Source organism: Anastrepha ludens, chromosome 2, assembly GCF_028408465.1.
Source record: "Anastrepha ludens isolate Willacy chromosome 2, idAnaLude1.1, whole genome shotgun sequence".
NCBI classification, from domain to species: domain Eukaryota; kingdom Metazoa; phylum Arthropoda; class Insecta; order Diptera; family Tephritidae; genus Anastrepha; species Anastrepha ludens.
In genome coordinates this window covers 4,761,389-4,779,140 of record NC_071498.1, presented here as the reverse complement: position 1 = coordinate 4,779,140, position 17,752 = coordinate 4,761,389, and the positions used below count along the sequence as shown (strand labels likewise).

Sequence of the window (17,752 nt, the reverse complement as noted above, 5' to 3'; positions counted from 1 at the left end):
CAGGGATGATGAGAGTGGCCAGGGACAAATTGAAGACCCTTGTGAGGAATCCTACTCCCAGGGGTCCCAGATGCTTCAGCATCAGCGCGTTTAAGCCGTCAGGGCCAATGGCTTTCGATGATTTCGACTTGTTGATGGCCCCCTGAACCTCATCACCGGAGAAAGTAAGTGGCGCACTGTCGTTCGTCAGTTTGTGCAGCCTTCTGGTAACACGACGTTTGGTTCTGTCGCCCGGAGGATGCAGTATGAAAAGCCGGCTAAAATAGCTCGCGCATCTCTTCGGGTCCGACGAAGTACAACCGTTGAAGGTGATAGCCACTTTGTCGTTGTGCTTCGTCGGGTTCGACAGGGACCTAACGGTGGACCAGAGCTTACTCAGCCCAGAGGTGAGGTTACAGGTCTTCAGGTGGTCAACCCATTTAGTCCGCTTATGTTGATTTACCAGTTGCCGGATCTCCAAATTGAGATCCCTTATGCGGGGATCCCCGGGATCGGCCTGGCGTAGGTGGTCACGCTCGTTTGCTAAACTGGCTGCTTCGGCTAGGAAATGAGGACGAATGTCCTTATAACTTCCAGCTGGAATGAAGCGAGCCGCAGCAGCTGTGAGCACCTTGCGGAATGCGCGTTCGCCTACGCGCACATCAGTGGGGATGGGAAGAGCGGCGAAGGTGTCCTCGGTGAATTCTGTGAAGCCGGCCCAATTAGCTTTTTTAAAGTTAAAATAGGACCGGTGATTCGCGGAAACGAAGTCGGCAGGTCTCTCAATCGAGACGATAATGGGCAAGTGGTTTGATGCAAGCGATAGCATAGGTCGCCACGTTATGCTATTTATCAGACCCGCGCTAGCTATTGTTAGGTCAGGCGAGCTACTGCAATTGCCCACTACGCTGGTGGGGGCGTCGTCGTTCACAGTGCTGAATGTCGAGTCGTCTATCTGCTCTGCCAGTTGCTGTCCCTTACGATCATTTGGCAGGCTTGAATGCCAAAGATCGTGATGCGCATTGAAGTCACCTACAACCAATCGGTTTTCACCTCTGATGAGCGCACCTATATCAGGGTGATATCCTGCCGGGCAGCAGGTGACAGGGGCTATATATATGTTAAATATTTCGAGCTCGGAATCGCCTGACCGGACAGCTATGGCTTGACATTCTAAGGTGCTGTCCCTGCGGTCGATACCTTCATCGATGAGACGATACTGCACTGTGTGGTGGACTATAAACGCTAGGCCACCACCATTGTCTCGCTCGCGATCGTGTCTGTGCACGTTATAGCCATCCCTGGTGATCAGAGATGACCTAGCGTGCAACTTTGTTTCTTGGACCGCAGCTATTTTAATACTGTGCCGGCTCATAAAGTCGACTATCTCGTCGACCTTACTCGTAAGTCCGTTGCAGTTAAACTGGAGAAGCTTGAAGCTTCTTGGTGAGGTCTGTGTAATTCGGGGGGTGAGGGACGCGTGGGGTTGTCTACGTTGGACCTGCTGCGCAATCCACTGTGGTTGTTGCGGCCTGATGGTGGTGGGCGGCCGCGACTCCGGGGGCGGTGGTGGGTGCAAGGCTCTGCAGCAGGGGGCAACGTAGGCAGTTGTCTACTCACGGGTGGTGCGCAGGCCGGGACATCTCCGAAAATGGCACCAGCCATTGCAGGAATTGCATTGGACTGATACCAGATTCCGAGGTATTACGGTCTGACACACGGAACAGACTGTACGGGGGACCAGGAGCTGCTGGTTTGTCCCCGCACTGGGGTTGGAGCAGGAAGGAAGGGGAGGGGTTGAAGGGGAGTTGTGTTGCTCCGATAGGTTCCTCACCGTGGAGGTGTGGGTTGTGGTGGCGGTTCCATTACCACGGCAGCCGGTTCTACGTTACCGGAATGACTCGGGTTTTTCCCGACCAAGGGCTGCTGCCCCAGTATACTAGCCCTGTCTAGTGTATCGCACAACATATTTCATTCTTAACATGTGCTGGATAATTATCGAACTATTGAGTAGACTCCATCTCACTTGGTTTCTTGGTCACATAGTCATATAGGGAAACTTCATGGCGAAAAACTTGATAGACTAGTTACAGGTAAAACAAGAACAAAAATGAAAGATCTCTCACTCTCATCTTTAGTTGCTCTGCAGTGTTGCACTTGAGCAGACTTCAATTAACAAATTTTGTTAGACGAAATTAGGTAGCAGATTTTTTTTCAATGAATTGATGGCATTGCAAACTAAAGCTGCGAATAGGGGCTTCGTGCCTTAAAGTACGTTCACATATGCATTAATTACCAATAAATCCACAAAATTAATCTACCCGTTCACATTTGGCAAATTACCTGCAAAATTGACAATCAGCTCTCAATACTGTTGTGAAAGGTGTTTCTTGAAATTATTTCGATGTTTTTGATTTGTGTGATTATTATTAACGATATGAAGAAAGACAAGGAGAAGAAATAGCTAATTTAATTGCACAATTGGCTGCAAATAATAAAGAGGTGGAGGAAATCTGTAAACGACGTTTACTGAGGTTGCAAAAAATTATGGCAGCAATACGCATTCGAAATTCGATATTACATTATATATATAAGTAATGACACACGCTTTTTTCTGTAAAATGAATCCATAATTAATAATATTTAACAAAAAATTTTATTAGAATTATGTACACAAACCTGTTTTTTGCCGGCGCCCATTTCTTTAGTTTTTATTTTGATGTTTGTCCTTACATTCATAACATTAATTATCGATAGCACAGGGTTGTATGTCAGGAAGTATGGTTGTTATCTAGGATTATTTTATAATCTCAGATTTTGGGAGAGACATTTTTTATGGGAAATCACGCTTTTCAGTTACGGATTGAGAGTTAGGCACGAAAAAGTTGATCATCTACTTATATGTGAACGTATTATTAGCCATAACCCTAACCACGGCAATCAGCTGTTCTGATCAAACATATGGGCATCACTGTAAACGTTTAGGTCCCACAACCATAACCGTAGCTGTATGTATCTATTGAATTTTGGTTTTCCTCCGTAACCGTAAGCAGATACTTTAGATTTGTTTTGATAACACAGGCCGACAAAATTTAACCAACATTCAGACCCAGAAACCAGACTATATATTTCCGAAGGTTTATGATGCGCTGAATCCAAATCTGGCCTCAGAATTGCTCTATTAGTTTGAGTTTTCGAGATATCCTAACCTAAAAGTGCAAAAAACCCCATTTTTGCCCATATTTGAGGTTATGTAGCCTTGCAGATGTTTTCTTTCACCAAAATTAAAGGATGGCATCTTTAAATACAAGCCTTTTTTTTCAAATGGCGTTTTGTTTGCTCAAATATCATTTTTTTTCGCAGAGATATCGCATTTTGAAATTTTCCTACACCTGAAAATCGATTAAGATAACATAGACATGATATAGTCGGTTACTAATTTTCTTGAATTGAGTCTTATTTTTCTTAAAATTTTGTCTCACACCATAAGTGTGCTGACTCACCACACCCCTACACTATCTAACCTTTGGGTACCGAGTCACACACAGCCCTAACCCCTAGTAACCACCCCTATCATGCCGCAAGCAGGCTTACCCACAAACTCCAAATTTACATACTATTAATCCATATATTTCAGGCCCTCAAACCCAAGAAAATTAGTAATCGACTATATCATGTCTATGTTATCTTAATCGATTTTCAGGTGTAGGAAAATTTCGAAACATGAAAATTTCAAAATGCGATATCTCTGCGAAAAAAAATGATATTTGAGCAAACAAAACGCCATTTGAAAAAAGAAGGATTGTATTTAAAGATGCCAGATGTAGACTAGATGTAGACTAGTGTAATTGCGATAAAAAATTGGCAAACTATAAATGAACGACGATACTTCAATAACAGCTCTTTATGGTTACGGCATGACTAATCCACAAATGCTGCAACGTTGCGGCTATGGCATTTGGGCTAGGCACCCAGCAGCTTAAGCCGCGTTATGGCAAAGGATCTCATTTTTCAGACTGAATATATCGCCATTCGGCTACGGCGGCAGCTTTTATTACCGTGGTGATTACAATAATTATGAAAGCATTACTTTCGCTAAAGCAACACTTTGGTCCAGTAACTTTAATCTAAAGAATTCAAAAACTTAAATTTATTTTAATAAACACAAAGTAATATCATTCCGTTTTTTATTTGTTTTATTTTCAGTTTCTCTTGTTAGAAGTAAACTTTTTAAAATTATTGGCGGTATTGAACATATTAAAATATTTTTTGTAAATATACGAAATTATTTTAATATATTAAATTAAAAGGAAAAACAGTTGAGAAAAAGTTTGAATACGGTGTCAAGGATCCGAAATAAAATATTGTTTTCAGCATTGTTGCTTTTTATTTTTATAATTTTCAATCGCAATCGCAATTGCTCTAAATAGCTCTGTTATTTTAGCATGAGCAATTCAAACTAATTTCCTTAAAACTTAAACGAATAAGCAATTAAGAATAAAAGCCAGCAAGAACAAAAATTATGCTCATGTGTTTAAAAAACATTAAATGTATTCTTGCAAAAAAAAAATTAAACTAAATTAGAATTCTGAATTTTATGCCAATGTTGGTCGGACATTGTTTTATAAAAATGCAAAAAACAACTCTCTATCATTGAAAACAAACTTTTCCGAACCCTGACGGTATTTTATGAAACTGTTTCGAAACTTACATACATATGTATATACATTCTATTTCTAAAGAACTTATTCATTTTATTTTAATCAATTAATGCTACAATATTGCAGTTGAAACAAAGAATTAATTTTTACTATCGCATTTGTTTTACTTCTGTCATTTAAATTTCATTTTTAATGCTTATTCATTTCTACGCTTCATTTAAATTTTCTTTGTTACTAAAATCAAAATACTCTCAGAAAACATTTGAGTAACGGTCACTGGTGGACAATGAAAACCACAATAAATTTTACAGGAGACCTAAAACCCTGCATGTGTACGTATTTAAATAACAAACAAAAACACTGCAATTTTCAGGTAGAATATTATGAACAGTACATTTTTAAAATTAAGTGCACTCATTAAAGTTAAAAAAATGCAAGTCTCCTGCAAAATTTAAACGAAGTGAATTATAATGGTTAACCTTACCCAACTTGACATTTTTTTTAAGAAATAAAGTATATTTTTTTATTTAATTCAACGAAGCTTATCAATGCTGTAAGACTAACGCATTTACCTACATACATATGTATGATGTTTAGTTTTGGTAGAGCCCAAAGTAATATTTGGCAACTACGCTGTGGGGATATAAGAAAAATTCGCACAAGCACTCTCATCTACACATTCATTTGGTTCACACATACGCGCGCGTTCTACTTTCACCACGACCACGCCTACTAAGCACTGCAGCTGTTCCACAATTCGCACTCATAAAACAGCTGCAATATGACCTGATTCGTTGTTGTTTCAGGTGCAACAGTAGCTTCTGCTACTGCTTCAATATGTATTGATGTTGCAGTGGCAATCGGTACAGGGTGTTGTTTTCGTTGACGTGGCCGGTAACTTATGTCTACATTGTGCTTTCACGAGATAATGCAATTACTCTTCTCCTGTGGATTGCCATTCTCGCTCTCAATGGATATCAGTAGTCGATGAAAGATGTCGGCAACAGACTATTATTTAATATTAAGAAATATAAATGATTTCGTGTAGAATAATTTTCCTACCTCATTTTGCTTAGCTGATGTTTCCAAAAATGTTGCTCGCCAAGATTCTGCTAATTTTCGTCCCTCTTCCGTGGTCACTGTGCGCTCCTGATGTAAATCAGTTTTGTTGCCAACTAATACAACAGGTACACTATTAAGAAAAACATTTTTATTTATTGCACGAGGTATATTTGTTATCATTAACTTACTATTTTTTCCCCATTACTTCCAATAACTTTTCGTAGATAAATTTAATGACTTCAAATGATTTTTGGCTGGTTATCGAGTAGACAAGCACATAGCCGTGAAAGTCCATGCTATATTGCACAGGGAATATACTGTATTCATCCTGACCAGCTGTATCAACTACTTTCACTTCGTAATCCTGCGAATTGACACGCGCTACTTTCGTAAAAGCTATACAAAACATATGTCCAAAATATTAAAATTAATCTTTAATAAAATTTATATATTCCCTAATAGAAGTATGACAAAATGACTTCCTTGTGATTTAATAACATATCCTATACAAAATGTTACTTAGTCGAATAGTTTTACTCAATGATGGCATATAAATTTCAATTATATTTCTTATTAATTTTCGACGCACAACGGAGATTTACTCGCGGAATACACCTCGAACTGAACTTTCCCAGGAACATCTAAATAGGTGCGTGCTAATAGCGAATGTGCATGTGTTCTTGACAAAACCAGGGCGAGTCAAAGCTTCTCCCGTACTATGGGTTTTGAAAAGAGGTGATTATGGTTGTTGAAGCAGTGCGGTATAGTCGCAATCGCCATCGTCTACCTCATCGAACGGTAGGCCCAGAAAACATGATATTTCGTTGGTTTAGGTGCAGAGGAGAGGGATGTTAAATGAGTGGATTTAAGAGGCCATGTGAATAGGTGGTTAGTATCGTGCGGGGTACCGGGTCTCACGAGGCAGTTGAAGCTCTTCGTCTGCGATGGGAGGTGGTTGCAGTAGTGTCTGATCCTGGATCTCGTCATTGTAGCCGAAGAGATGTCTCCTGATTCGCCTAGAAGGTGGCTCAGTCTCTGGCAAATGCCTGTAGGGGTCATTCTTGCGGTAGCATCAACCGGAAGCATGGATGTCTCATTGTATAAGTGTTGCAGCGGAGACATCAGGAGGTATCCCTTGGCTGTCCTGAAGCCACCTCTGACAACTTGGGAAAGAGGTGTTCTTTGCGGCAATAGGTGCCATATGTCATTATACCATACGCCCAGTTTTATCAGCGTCATTATGAAATTCTGAACAAACTAATTTAATATAATATTATAGAAAATGGCTCAAAAAATGTCTATCAGAAAATGTTCAAATAGGAATCAACTGGCAGAGAACGTGCACCTCACATCGGACTTGTTAGTTTACCAAAACTTACCATCAACAATAACATCTAAACCTGTCAAAGTACACGGCCGGGCTCGTTGCTTTGTTCGCCACACAAAACCCAAAATTAATTCTTGAAAAAGGGTCGGGCTAGTGAGCCCTTAAAGCCAGGGCAGTACGTTCTCTTAATAAATTTAATGCGTTGCTCTATAGAATTGCAGCCGAATATCAATCAAAACCTTCCAAATTCTAAATGTTAAAATCTCCGAATTAACACTGATATTTATTAATAAGAATATCGCAGCTTTGTTCTTGAAGCTTATAAAGAAAACGTAATAAAAACAAAAAACTGCCATCAGGCGAATATCGCATATGTGTATAATGAATTATAAAAAAATTACATATAACATTGAAAAGAGAAACATGAATGTGTAAAAATGAAAAAGTTGGGAGGGAAATCAAATTTGAAAGTTTATCGCTCTATGAAAATTAAGTTTGGCTACGAATATAAAAAGTTATTTGTGGTTTCCTTTAATATTCTGAGTTTCGTTATAATACCTACAGAATATCGAAAGAGGGTCGATGTGTCAATTGTATTGATAAATAAAAAGTTAAGTTAGTTATTTGCGATCTTTCTTAACATAAAACTGGGTAAAATGCTAATTGGCTTTGGCGAATTCTCGCAGAGAGTGAAGCGGGCACTCATCAAACAACTTTGCTATTAGACTCTCATATATTAGCATTCTTCGATAGGAAGCACCTACATGAACTGATGAAGTCATTATGGTCGATATGTAATTTACGAAATATATACACATATATTTGTACAATGGGAACTATAGCGATTATATGGGCCATACCATACCTTTTCAGGAATTCTATGTAACTAATAAAAATTTTTTTTTTTGTTTTTAGCTGAGGTCAGCAGTCAGAGCGATAACACTAACGATTAATCACATTTCCCTTTAACAAAAAATTTGCGTAACAGTATATAATCAGCAATAGGCATCAAATTAGTGTTCGCCATTCACTTTACCCATTTTTTTAATTTTTTTTTTTTGTTTCAACTCTAACCTTTATCTTATTGTTGTCTCAGGTTCACTATTCTCAACATGTGTGTACTTACTATTCTCAATTGTTGGATCGTAGGAGTCCACAAATTGACCCTCAACAAATTGTATGCATAGCGATGATTTCCCTGTGCCAGTGTAGTTGCAGCCAAAAACAAAAGCGCCAGCCATCGATCATTAGCACCAAGGAGGCAATGTAACAAATGCAATAAAAAGAAAATATGCAGAGTTCATATTAATCCAGCAGTATATATGCATGTACACATGTATATGTATAGATTCGCAAATTGTCTTCATGCGCTTTTTTCCAATTATAATAGTTCATTTTTTGGGAACGTCATAAAATTATGTATTTTATGCGCGTCGTATTGGATTTTATTCAATTATTTATGTATGAAAGCTCCCGACAAAATATGGTAGTATAGTGACCCTAACGTCCTACCAACTGAGCTGTAGCCCATCATGGCGATATTCCGTTCCTTTAGTGGCATTTTACTGAATATGCTCTTTTCTTTTTCTAAACTTCTTTAGTTTTGTTATTTGCTTCAATTCAGATTTTTTTTAATAAATTGCGTTCCTATAAATTAAAAGCTTCACGCGTTAAATTCTCCAAAAAAAATTTACAACTGCGATTGTGGATAATTTACTTTGAACTCTGCTTTATCACTATTCCTTGCGTGAGCACTTCCACTTTTCTAGTTCTTCTTTTTTTTTTGTTTCCCTTCAGCTGTTTTTACTTTTTTGAGTAATTTGAAATTATTTAAATGAATGTTGACGTATAGTGGCGCCTTTCATTTATTAATTCTTCGATAGAAACTTCACAGCTGAGAAGCTCTTAGCTCTCACTCACGCATGTATCACAGAAATTTTCGAGCATACTGTACTTTACACTAAAACTTTACGGTCCGTACTGTATTACTCTTGTAATCAGTGTTGCCGTTTTGTTATTTTTAACCAAAGCACCTACCTTCTAAATTGAGTACTTTTTGGTGAAACTTCATAAAAACCCAAGTTGAAAATGTTTCACTACATTATTTAATTGGCCATTACCATTTCACACTTTGCCAACATTTTTGAACTGTGAATTGTTCAATCACAGTGTTTCATATGTTTTTAATGGTTGACAGATGTCGATGTCAATTACCTTTAAAACTGCGAAAATTAACAGCCGCAAATGAATAGGTGCGGAGCGAAAGTTTTCAGATAATATATATATTAAATAAATAAATTAGAGATACAAACTTTCCAAGATATAATGCTTTCAAAGAAATTTTTAGAAAGTAATTTACAGTTTCAAGCTGACTCCAAAGAACGGCAGATATTTTTATGAGGAGCTTTTTCATGGCAGAAATACACTCCGAGGTTTGCCATTGCCTGCCGAGGGGCGACCGCTATCAGAAAAACATTTTTTTTCCGAATGGTAATCACGCACCAGCCCATTCGGCTACGGCGGCCGCCTTTAACTAATACTTCTATTTTATTTTATCAAAACAAGTTAATATTTTTTAAATTTTTGGCAAAGGTGATCAGATTAAAGTTATTTAAAGAAGGTTTAACATAGGACGTGGTTATGCTGAAATTTTGTATTGCAAACATCGTGCCATTGCTGTTGCACCGAACAAAAAGAGATAGGCTTTCTTTTTTTATAATCTCCTTAAAGAACGTTCACTTATGCATTTATTACCAATAAATTCACAAAATTAATCTACCCGTTCACGCGCAATTGGCTGCTAATAATAAACAGTTGAAGGAAATCCGTAAACGACTTTTACTGAGGTTTCAAAAAATTATGGCAGCATACGCATTCGAAATTCGATATTACATTTTATTATAAGTAATAAGACGACATCCGTTTATGGACACAAGTTTTTTTCTGTTATATGAATACATTGTTAATGATACCTAACAAACATTTTATTAGAATTATGTCTACAAACCTGTTTTCTTTGCCGGCATCCATTTTATTTAGTTTTTACTCTGACGTTTTTCTTTACACTCATAAAAATAATGATCTATTACACAGAAAACACAGGCTTGTATGTCGAAAAGTATCGTTATTATCTAGGAATATTTTATAATCTCAGATTTTGGGAGAGAAATATTGTATGGGAAATCTCGCTTTTTAATTAAGGGTTGAGTTATGCACGAAAAAGTGGATCATCTACTTATATGTAAACTTATTATTACCGTTAATGTATGGTTTGTGGAGGCGGTTGGTAGTTCCGGCCCACATGGAATGTGGTAACCGTTGAGGCCTAAGACGTCATTCCCATGACAGTCGGTTCTACGTTACCGGAACGACCCGGATTTATACGTTCTCATGACAGTCGGTTCTACGTTACCGGAACGAACCGGATTTATATCCGGCCAATGACTGTCACTTCAGCAGCATTCCCCATATATGTATGGGGAATGTTTATGCTGATACAACAACAACAACAACAGCAACGTCGTGACCACATACCATGTGGACCTTTACCTATGTGACTTAAGGCTTGAACAGATCTCAAGGTGGCTCCACCCGTTGCACTTGTTACATCACTCATCTAGCGCCCCTCTCCTTTAGGACCCAACCTGTGAAAACAGTAAGTTTCCTGAGCCTACCCTTAGTTGAGTTAGGCGAAGACGACCGGTGATTTACACTACACTGACAGGGTTTAGTATTGCTGCTACAACAACCACAAGATAGAGTTCACCATTTGCGTTCAGCATATTGTAGTAAGTTAAACTCCTGCCAATCGATAATTGACTCCGACATACTCAACATATGTCCGTTATGTAAAGGTACCCCGCACGACACTGACAACCTATTCACATGACCCCGTCGACTCACTAACCAAACATCGCTCTCTCTTTGGGCCCGCCCCGTCGAAGCAACATGCTTCGTGGGCCTACCGTTAGATGAAATCAAAACCGATGTGACTAGTACCGTGCCTGGCAGGGATTTATAAACTGCTCTCACAGCTGAGGAAATTTATCCGGCCAAACCAAGGCACATTAAGCAGGTAGTAGTAGTAGGCCAAAAACAACATAAGCAATGAATTTTACTTTTGGTCCCTAGAATGTCAAAATCTATAAACAAAGTTAACAAAGGCGAGACACTAACGCCATCGGTTGTTGAAATCGCAAAAAATAAAGTAGCGGTTTTCAGAGGGCGCCACCTTCTGTAATCTGTGCACCGTGTATCATTCTTGGATCTCCTCTATATTAAACTTTCTTTTGCTTTATCGACACATTTGCTTTGGCATCGTCATACATTCTTATTAGACCATTTCGGTTTGTCCACGGCAAATACTCAGTTCTTATTAGTAAATTCTCACCTTTCGAACAGCAACAAAAAAGTTACTATCAAACAATTTCTTTAAAGTCTTTTGAGAACCGGGTTGTATTGTATATGAGAGTTTGTAATGTACATAAACCGGCCAAGGGCAGAGTGTCCTAGCGAAGGAAAAGATAACAGTAGCTTTTATACTTTCAAAATTGCACAATTTTCATGAATTTAAGAATGCAATTGCGTTGTCCAACGTAACCAAAGAAAAGGCACATTAAGAAAAGAGAGAGGAAGTGAATGATAGGAAGTTGGCAGCACAAACGATCAACCGACCGGGTGGTGTGAAAGGGAGTGGCGAGTAAACTCTGCTACATTTAAGACGATTTTGGCAGTCCGAAGAAAATTTCTATATAGAAGGTGAATTAGAAAAAAATACAATTATTATAAATGAACTAAAACGCTTTTGAACACAGCTGAATGAGAATTCTGGGCGTGCTGTGGACCCTCCTTAAAATGCTCTACCAACTGCTATGGTGTTCGGCGCGCTTACTCTCAGTGCTTTTTAATGTCTTCTGGTTCACCTGCAATCTTGCATCGGCGTGTATACCATGGTTGACATTGGTGCTACTCGTGGCTTGTGTGGCTTCCAAATTCGCCAAGCTACGCAGTCCGGATGAGAAGCGTTTGCTTAGTTTGCTGGGTGGTTGCGCGCCGGAGGAGCTAACATATTGGCCAATTGCAAATCGTGGTGCTGGCTATGATGCGCCTGAAAACTCCAGAGCTGCAATAAAAAAGGTAATTGCAATAACAAAAATGTAAAACTGTGAATCATCTTTTAGTGGTGGCGGAAAAATCAATATTTGCCGGCTTATACGAGTATCCTTTGTCATATATGTATATGTATATATATATATGTATAGGCTAAACATCCATGTGCTTGTATTTCAGTGCGCGGCACGCGGCTATCGCAATGTGCTACTGGAAGCCGGATTAACGGCGTGTGGTGAGGTAGTTATTGTAAATCGGGAAACGCTGGAACGTGCCGGTTTAATGGGTGGCATTGCCCGCTACACCCTGGAAGAATTGGGCAAATTGAATATAACCGAGCTGCATCCATTAGGGTAAGAAAAGCAAGTAAAAAAGTGTACATGTAAGTAAGTTATATCAAACTCTCTGCCGCGACTGACATTTTCAAACTCAATGAACCTCTGTCACATATATGTCGTCTATGGCATGCAAGCAAAGCTATGAAGTATTATCGCCATGCATGAAACGGATTTTGTATTCATATACTTTTATCTTTATTCTTTAAAAATTATTAGGTTGCTGTAACAGCATAAACATTTCCCATATTGGTTTGGGGCATGCTCTTGCTGCGACAGTTCTTGTTCGGATATAAATCCGAGTTGCTCCGGTAGTATCGTAGGTTTTTAATTGCAATTGCTTGTGCTGTATTTTCATTCTTTTCAGCTCACAATTTGAGGCTGAGCGCATACTCACACTTACAGAGTTAATACAACTCTTGGAGGAACAACAACGAATAACTGTCTTCTTGCACATTTTGGACAATAGCGTACGAATGCTGGAACAGTTAAAGGCTATAATAAAAGCTAATTCACAATTTTCCTCACGCACAATACTCATCAGCCGCTCACCATATGCCATCTATCAGGTAAGGCTTTTTAAGCAATAGCTTCTTGGTTGGGCGCGAGATTTTTATAAAACTAGCGTGCTATTATTGTAAGTTGATTCGCGATGTATGAGATTTTTCTTAAATATGTATATTAAGAAGAAACAAGCATGTAAATATTCTAAAACTTCTCCTCGTTAGTTACGCAAGTTACATCCAGAATTGATTTGCGGCCTTTGGACAGAAAAATCGCTTTCATTGGCAATTCTGAAGGCCTCAACACTGATCACATCGATTTACGGCGCATTCTTTCGCAATATTATTGCACCAGTGATTGGAATTAGCGTTGTATTTGTCAGCAAAGAAGAATTCAACCTGTAAGTTTATTAACACTTAGGACCGAACGAACCTCCATTTTAATTCCTTTATTTTTTACAGTCACATCGCTGAACTTTGGCGCAATGTGGGCGTCCGTCCATTGGTATATAATGTAAATTCGCCCAATGAAAAACGATATTTTCAAAAAACAATGAAAACTCAATATTTAACCGATTCGTTACGCTCCGAACCACACCTGCTAATGAAGGCTTAGTTAAAAAAAAAATAGGTTTTACACGTACATTGCACGGATACCTATATTTTCCATTAAATATATTTTTTCCTGCAGACATAGTACACACACCTACATTTTTAAATTACACTGCATTTAAAAAATGCGCAAATACCAACATGCTTTTTTTATAAATTACTTTGCTGGTGGCACAAATTCTGCAGAAACTCAAATTAACACTTAGCATTTAGGCACATGCAGGTGCTTTCGTATAAAATAATTTAAATCGAGTTTTAATTTTTTTAATGAGGTTTACAAAATCGATGGCGATTTTTGTGTTGGTTGTAAGTCTCGATCTTTTAACTTTGCGCTTTTTCTGTATTCGTACATGAAATCATAATTTAAGAAGCTGTTCCAAAGTAATACATACATATATATATGTATAAATCAAAAAGTAATTTAACCATAACATATAAAATACACATTTAAATGAAAAGAGTTCAAACAACAACAGGCCGGAGGGTTGCATGTAATCAATTGCTGCGCTTTATTTACCTCTCATGTTTTAATTTACATGTTTAATTTCGCCAATCATATGAAGGCTCTAAAAAGTTAGAAATTGACAATTTGAGAAATTGTAAAATAGCTATTCTACTTTTATTGTATTTTATTTTGAAAATTTCCATACCAATCAAGGCGCATTAAACGGGTAGTAGCAGTAGAACAAAAACACTAAGTGCAATGCTTTTTTGCTTATGCTTTTGGTCCCAGTAATGTCAAAATCTATAAACCAAGAGTATTTTAAACAAAATTTGACAATTTAGAGACTAAATAAATAGAAAAAAAATCAATTCAGCTGTTTTGCAGCTGCTACCTGTTCAATGCGCATTGATTCCAATCGGTATTTTGACATGGCATTGCTCATGTAACAACGACTCAAGGCGCATTCATTAGAGATGGTAGCACTAGAGCAACAACAATGTTTTGTACGTTTGATTGTCGAAGCAAAGTATTGGCAAAGCCGTTTTGTAGTAAAGTACTTTTAGTACCTACCACCTTTAATAGATGCGATTTGCAACGCTCATACGTGAAAGTAGATATCGTAACGGAAATAAAAAAATTGCGTGTTATACAACTAAAAAATAACGATGATAAGTTGAAAAACCAACAGGTCGCTTCAACAGCTTAAAATTTTCCTTAAGTATTTTACAGGGTTGGTATAATTCATAGGCGCCTGCCGTTGTTAAGGGGTTAGGGGTAGTCAGAGGCCCGAAAAAATGATGATTTTCACGAATTTTTTTTTGCTACTTAATTAATTTATTTAACAAAAATAAAAACATAGCATAAAAACATCATGTTTTAACTTGACTTCGCCAAAATTTCAAAAAAAAAAATTAATAATTGCAAAAGTTATCGCTGTTTGTGTGAAGCCCGTTTCTCCAGAAGTCCCTTGCGGTGAACATCACAAGTCCTTGCAGATTCATCTAAAACCAATCGGATGAGAAAAATTATTTTTATTGATAGATAATCTCGAGCCGGATCGAAGCTTTTTTTTTTTTTCAAAATGAACAAAATGGCGGCCTCAGGAAATATTTTTCAGACTTTCGGGAAAAAACCAACAGTTAATTGTTAAAAAAAAATCGAAATTTTTGAAAAAAAAAAAAATCCTTCGATCAGGCACAAGTTTTTTATGTTTTTCAAAAGCTGTATAAATTTTATTGAAATCTACGTAGCGGTTTTTAAGTTACAGTGTTCACCAGTTTGAAAAACATAGTTTTGAGAAAAACGCATTTAAAGTTTTGCTATCGGCTCCGGAGCGGCCGAGCGCCCTTTGTTAATTGTTGAATAACTTGAAAAGTATTTGTCGGATTCACTTCAAATTTTTACACAATATTTTTAAAACATTATACTATAAGAAAATGCAAAAAAAACAAAATCGATTTTTTGAAAATTCTGACTACCCCTAACCCCTTAATGAGTTGCAGCCATTTGTATGTATTTATGTATATACAAGAATTTATGGCAATTTTGTTTAAAAAAAAAGTTTTATTAACAGTATATCAATTAGCAGTTGCCCTCTTAAAAATTTACAGCTATTCTATTATTTATCAAATGCTTCTTATACGTTTCTGTTAAAGGTTTTAATCTATTACATATGTACATTTGTATAAGTATATATTTTGTATTATCTTTTACCAAATGTTTATTTGTATATTTTTTTGTTGAATCATTTAAATTAGCTAAGTATTTTTATTTAATAATTTTTAAATTTAATATTTATTTAAATTTTTTATTATAGTATTGCGTCTTTTGCGCTTTTTTTGCCACCAAATCTTTTTCAGTGATGTTGTTGCACAACTATAAAAAAAACAATAACGAAAGTGTCACAGTAAAAAGTGTTGCATATATTTTTTTTCATTTGTGTCTGACTAGTTATACCAAAACTTTGTATGTAGATAAGTCTATACGTACTTACGTATGATAGTAATTAATTAATTACGTATGTATGTATACGTCAAGATGCTTTTAAATAATAAAAGAAAAACTTTTATTGACCAGTGTCAAAAAATTAATCCTAATTGTGTAATATTGCCGTTATGAACTAGACTTCTGGTAAGAATAAATAAATTTGCAAATGAATAAGTACAATTATCAAGAGAAAATAACAGAGTAACCAACAGGAAAATAATACTGCGCTTATACATAAAATATTCCGTTGTATACAACCAGGGTCGTGCCATCTATAAATCCGTGTACACCAAGAACGATAGAAACAAGATTGCGCCCATCAGAGAGTGTGTGACGTCACATTAGCTGAGTTGTGCAGTGTTGCCAGCCATTTGCTCTTCCCAAAAAATTTAGTGCTTTTTTAAGTTTGGTGTTTGTTTCTTTTTTTAATTTAAAGCTAAGGAAACTGTAAGTGAAAAAACTGTATTATTAAACTTTTCTTCTCCTTTTAAGGATATGCAAAAATATTAAATAATCTTCTCTCAACTTTTCCTAACATTGAAAGCCTTTTCACACATTTTTTGTGTGAATTGAATTTACTGAATGCGAGGTGTAATCGTTTTTTTCCGGTTCTCAATCCTTCGTGGGTGTACTCTTGGTAAAACTAAGCAAAAAACTACCAGAAAATACTTAAGGAACCATAACGACATTTTTACAAAAATAGCACCTTATCTTGTTACATAACCTCAAATATAGCAAAAAAATCTTAACAGTTTCCCCTAACAAAAAACTCATAAATTAAACTGTACATCATCAAGACAATTTTTCACGCATAATTCAATAAAAATTTGGTATTTTATTTTCTTTAAATGGGCATTTTAGTGCGTTTTTATATCTAAAACTAGGCAACACTGCAGTAGCGAGAGGGAGATTTGACTGCTGAAAGGAGAAGAACACCAACAATCACCGGAATCGCGGGCAATGCGACCAGATGGTAAAAAAAAGTAAAGTCTTATTATTCTTTCCATCATGCGTGTACACAACTGCTTAGAACCTCGATTAAGGGTGCCACTCAATGCGAAAATAATTTTGACAATTTTTGACCTACCAACCTTCAACGAGTAAACATTTTATTTGAAAATTGGTATTCTCTAAGACTATTTATGAGCTTTTGTTTGTTATAATGTCATATGTATTGCAAATTACTATAGAAAAAGGTAAAGGTACTATAGAAAGCACAGAATTGCATTGCCTAGGGGCAACGGCATGGTTCATCCAGTCCTGTAGGCTGATCCTCCCTCAGCGCTATCATCAGTCATCAATAACTTTTCAAAACCAAAAATTCTGCACCTAGAAGAAGCAAAGAACATGCGATGTCACACTAGCTCAGGGGTCGGCAACCTTTTGAGTCGGAAGAGTCAAAAATTACATTTTGTAAATTTTAAAGTTTTTAAAGAGTCACAAAATATTTTCTTGCCAATAATTAATAAGAAGAAATATTTATTCATAAGAAAAAATACTTATTCATTGTTTGACAAACCACTTGTGTGGTGTATTTTGCTTTTAAAAATATCCGATCCGCTTCCACATAGCACCAACAAGTGGTTCAGCCAAACCACAAGTAGATACCAACAATAAAAGAAGACTTAAAAAACAAAAAAGACTTTAAACAGAAAAAAAAATATTTAAAAGAACAGAAAAAAATACTTAAAAACAAACGAAAAACTTTAAAACATGTTTTTTTTTTTTTTTTT

General features: G+C 36.8%; 2 protein-coding genes across 2 annotated transcripts; one reads left to right on the top strand and one right to left on the bottom strand.

Moving 5' to 3' along the window:
* Positions 1-4,779: 4,779 nt before the first annotated feature.
* LOC128862389 (GTP-binding protein Rheb homolog) lies at positions 4,780-8,740 on the bottom strand. Its single transcript, XM_054100971.1, has 5 exons — positions 8,542-8,740; positions 8,156-8,227; positions 5,891-6,098; positions 5,703-5,832; positions 4,780-5,648 (listed from the first exon to the last, which is right to left on the bottom strand). Exons 1-5 carry the CDS (start codon positions 8,588-8,590, stop codon positions 5,559-5,561), a joined length of 549 nt encoding a protein of 182 aa, XP_053956946.1. The 5' UTR covers positions 8,591-8,740; the 3' UTR covers positions 4,780-5,558.
* A 2,586-nt stretch (positions 8,741-11,326) lies between these two features.
* Positions 11,327-16,123, top strand: LOC128862378 (glycerophosphodiester phosphodiesterase 1). The gene is made up of 6 exons (XM_054100960.1): positions 11,327-11,787; positions 11,844-12,165; positions 12,319-12,491; positions 12,841-13,042; positions 13,202-13,377; positions 13,439-16,123. The coding sequence occupies exons 2-6, from the start codon at positions 11,848-11,850 to the stop codon at positions 13,590-13,592; spliced, it is 1,023 nt and encodes a 340-aa protein (XP_053956935.1). The 5' UTR covers positions 11,327-11,787; positions 11,844-11,847; the 3' UTR covers positions 13,593-16,123.
* Positions 16,124-17,752: the final 1,629 nt, after the last annotated feature.

Excerpts from the sequence above, each read along its gene's own strand:
- LOC128862389 (XM_054100971.1), bottom strand. The coding sequence starts at position 8,590 with ATGCCACTAAAGGAACGGAATATCGCCATGATGGGCTACAGCTCAGTT. Across the intron at positions 8,228-8,541 it reads GATGGGCTACAGCTCAGTTG|GGAAATCATCGCTATGCATA; the intron begins GTAGGACGTTAG and ends ACACTGGCACAG. Across the intron at positions 5,833-5,890 it reads GAAGTAATGGGGAAAAAATA|TGTACCTGTTGTATTAGTTG; the intron begins GTAAGTTAATGA and ends TTTTCTTAATAG.
- LOC128862378 (XM_054100960.1), top strand. The coding sequence starts at position 11,848 with ATGAGAATTCTGGGCGTGCTGTGGACCCTCCTTAAAATGCTCTACCAA. Across the intron at positions 12,492-12,840 it reads ACCGAGCTGCATCCATTAGG|CTCACAATTTGAGGCTGAGC; the intron begins GTAAGAAAAGCA and ends CATTCTTTTCAG. Across the intron at positions 13,378-13,438 it reads AGCAAAGAAGAATTCAACCT|TCACATCGCTGAACTTTGGC; the intron begins GTAAGTTTATTA and ends TATTTTTTACAG.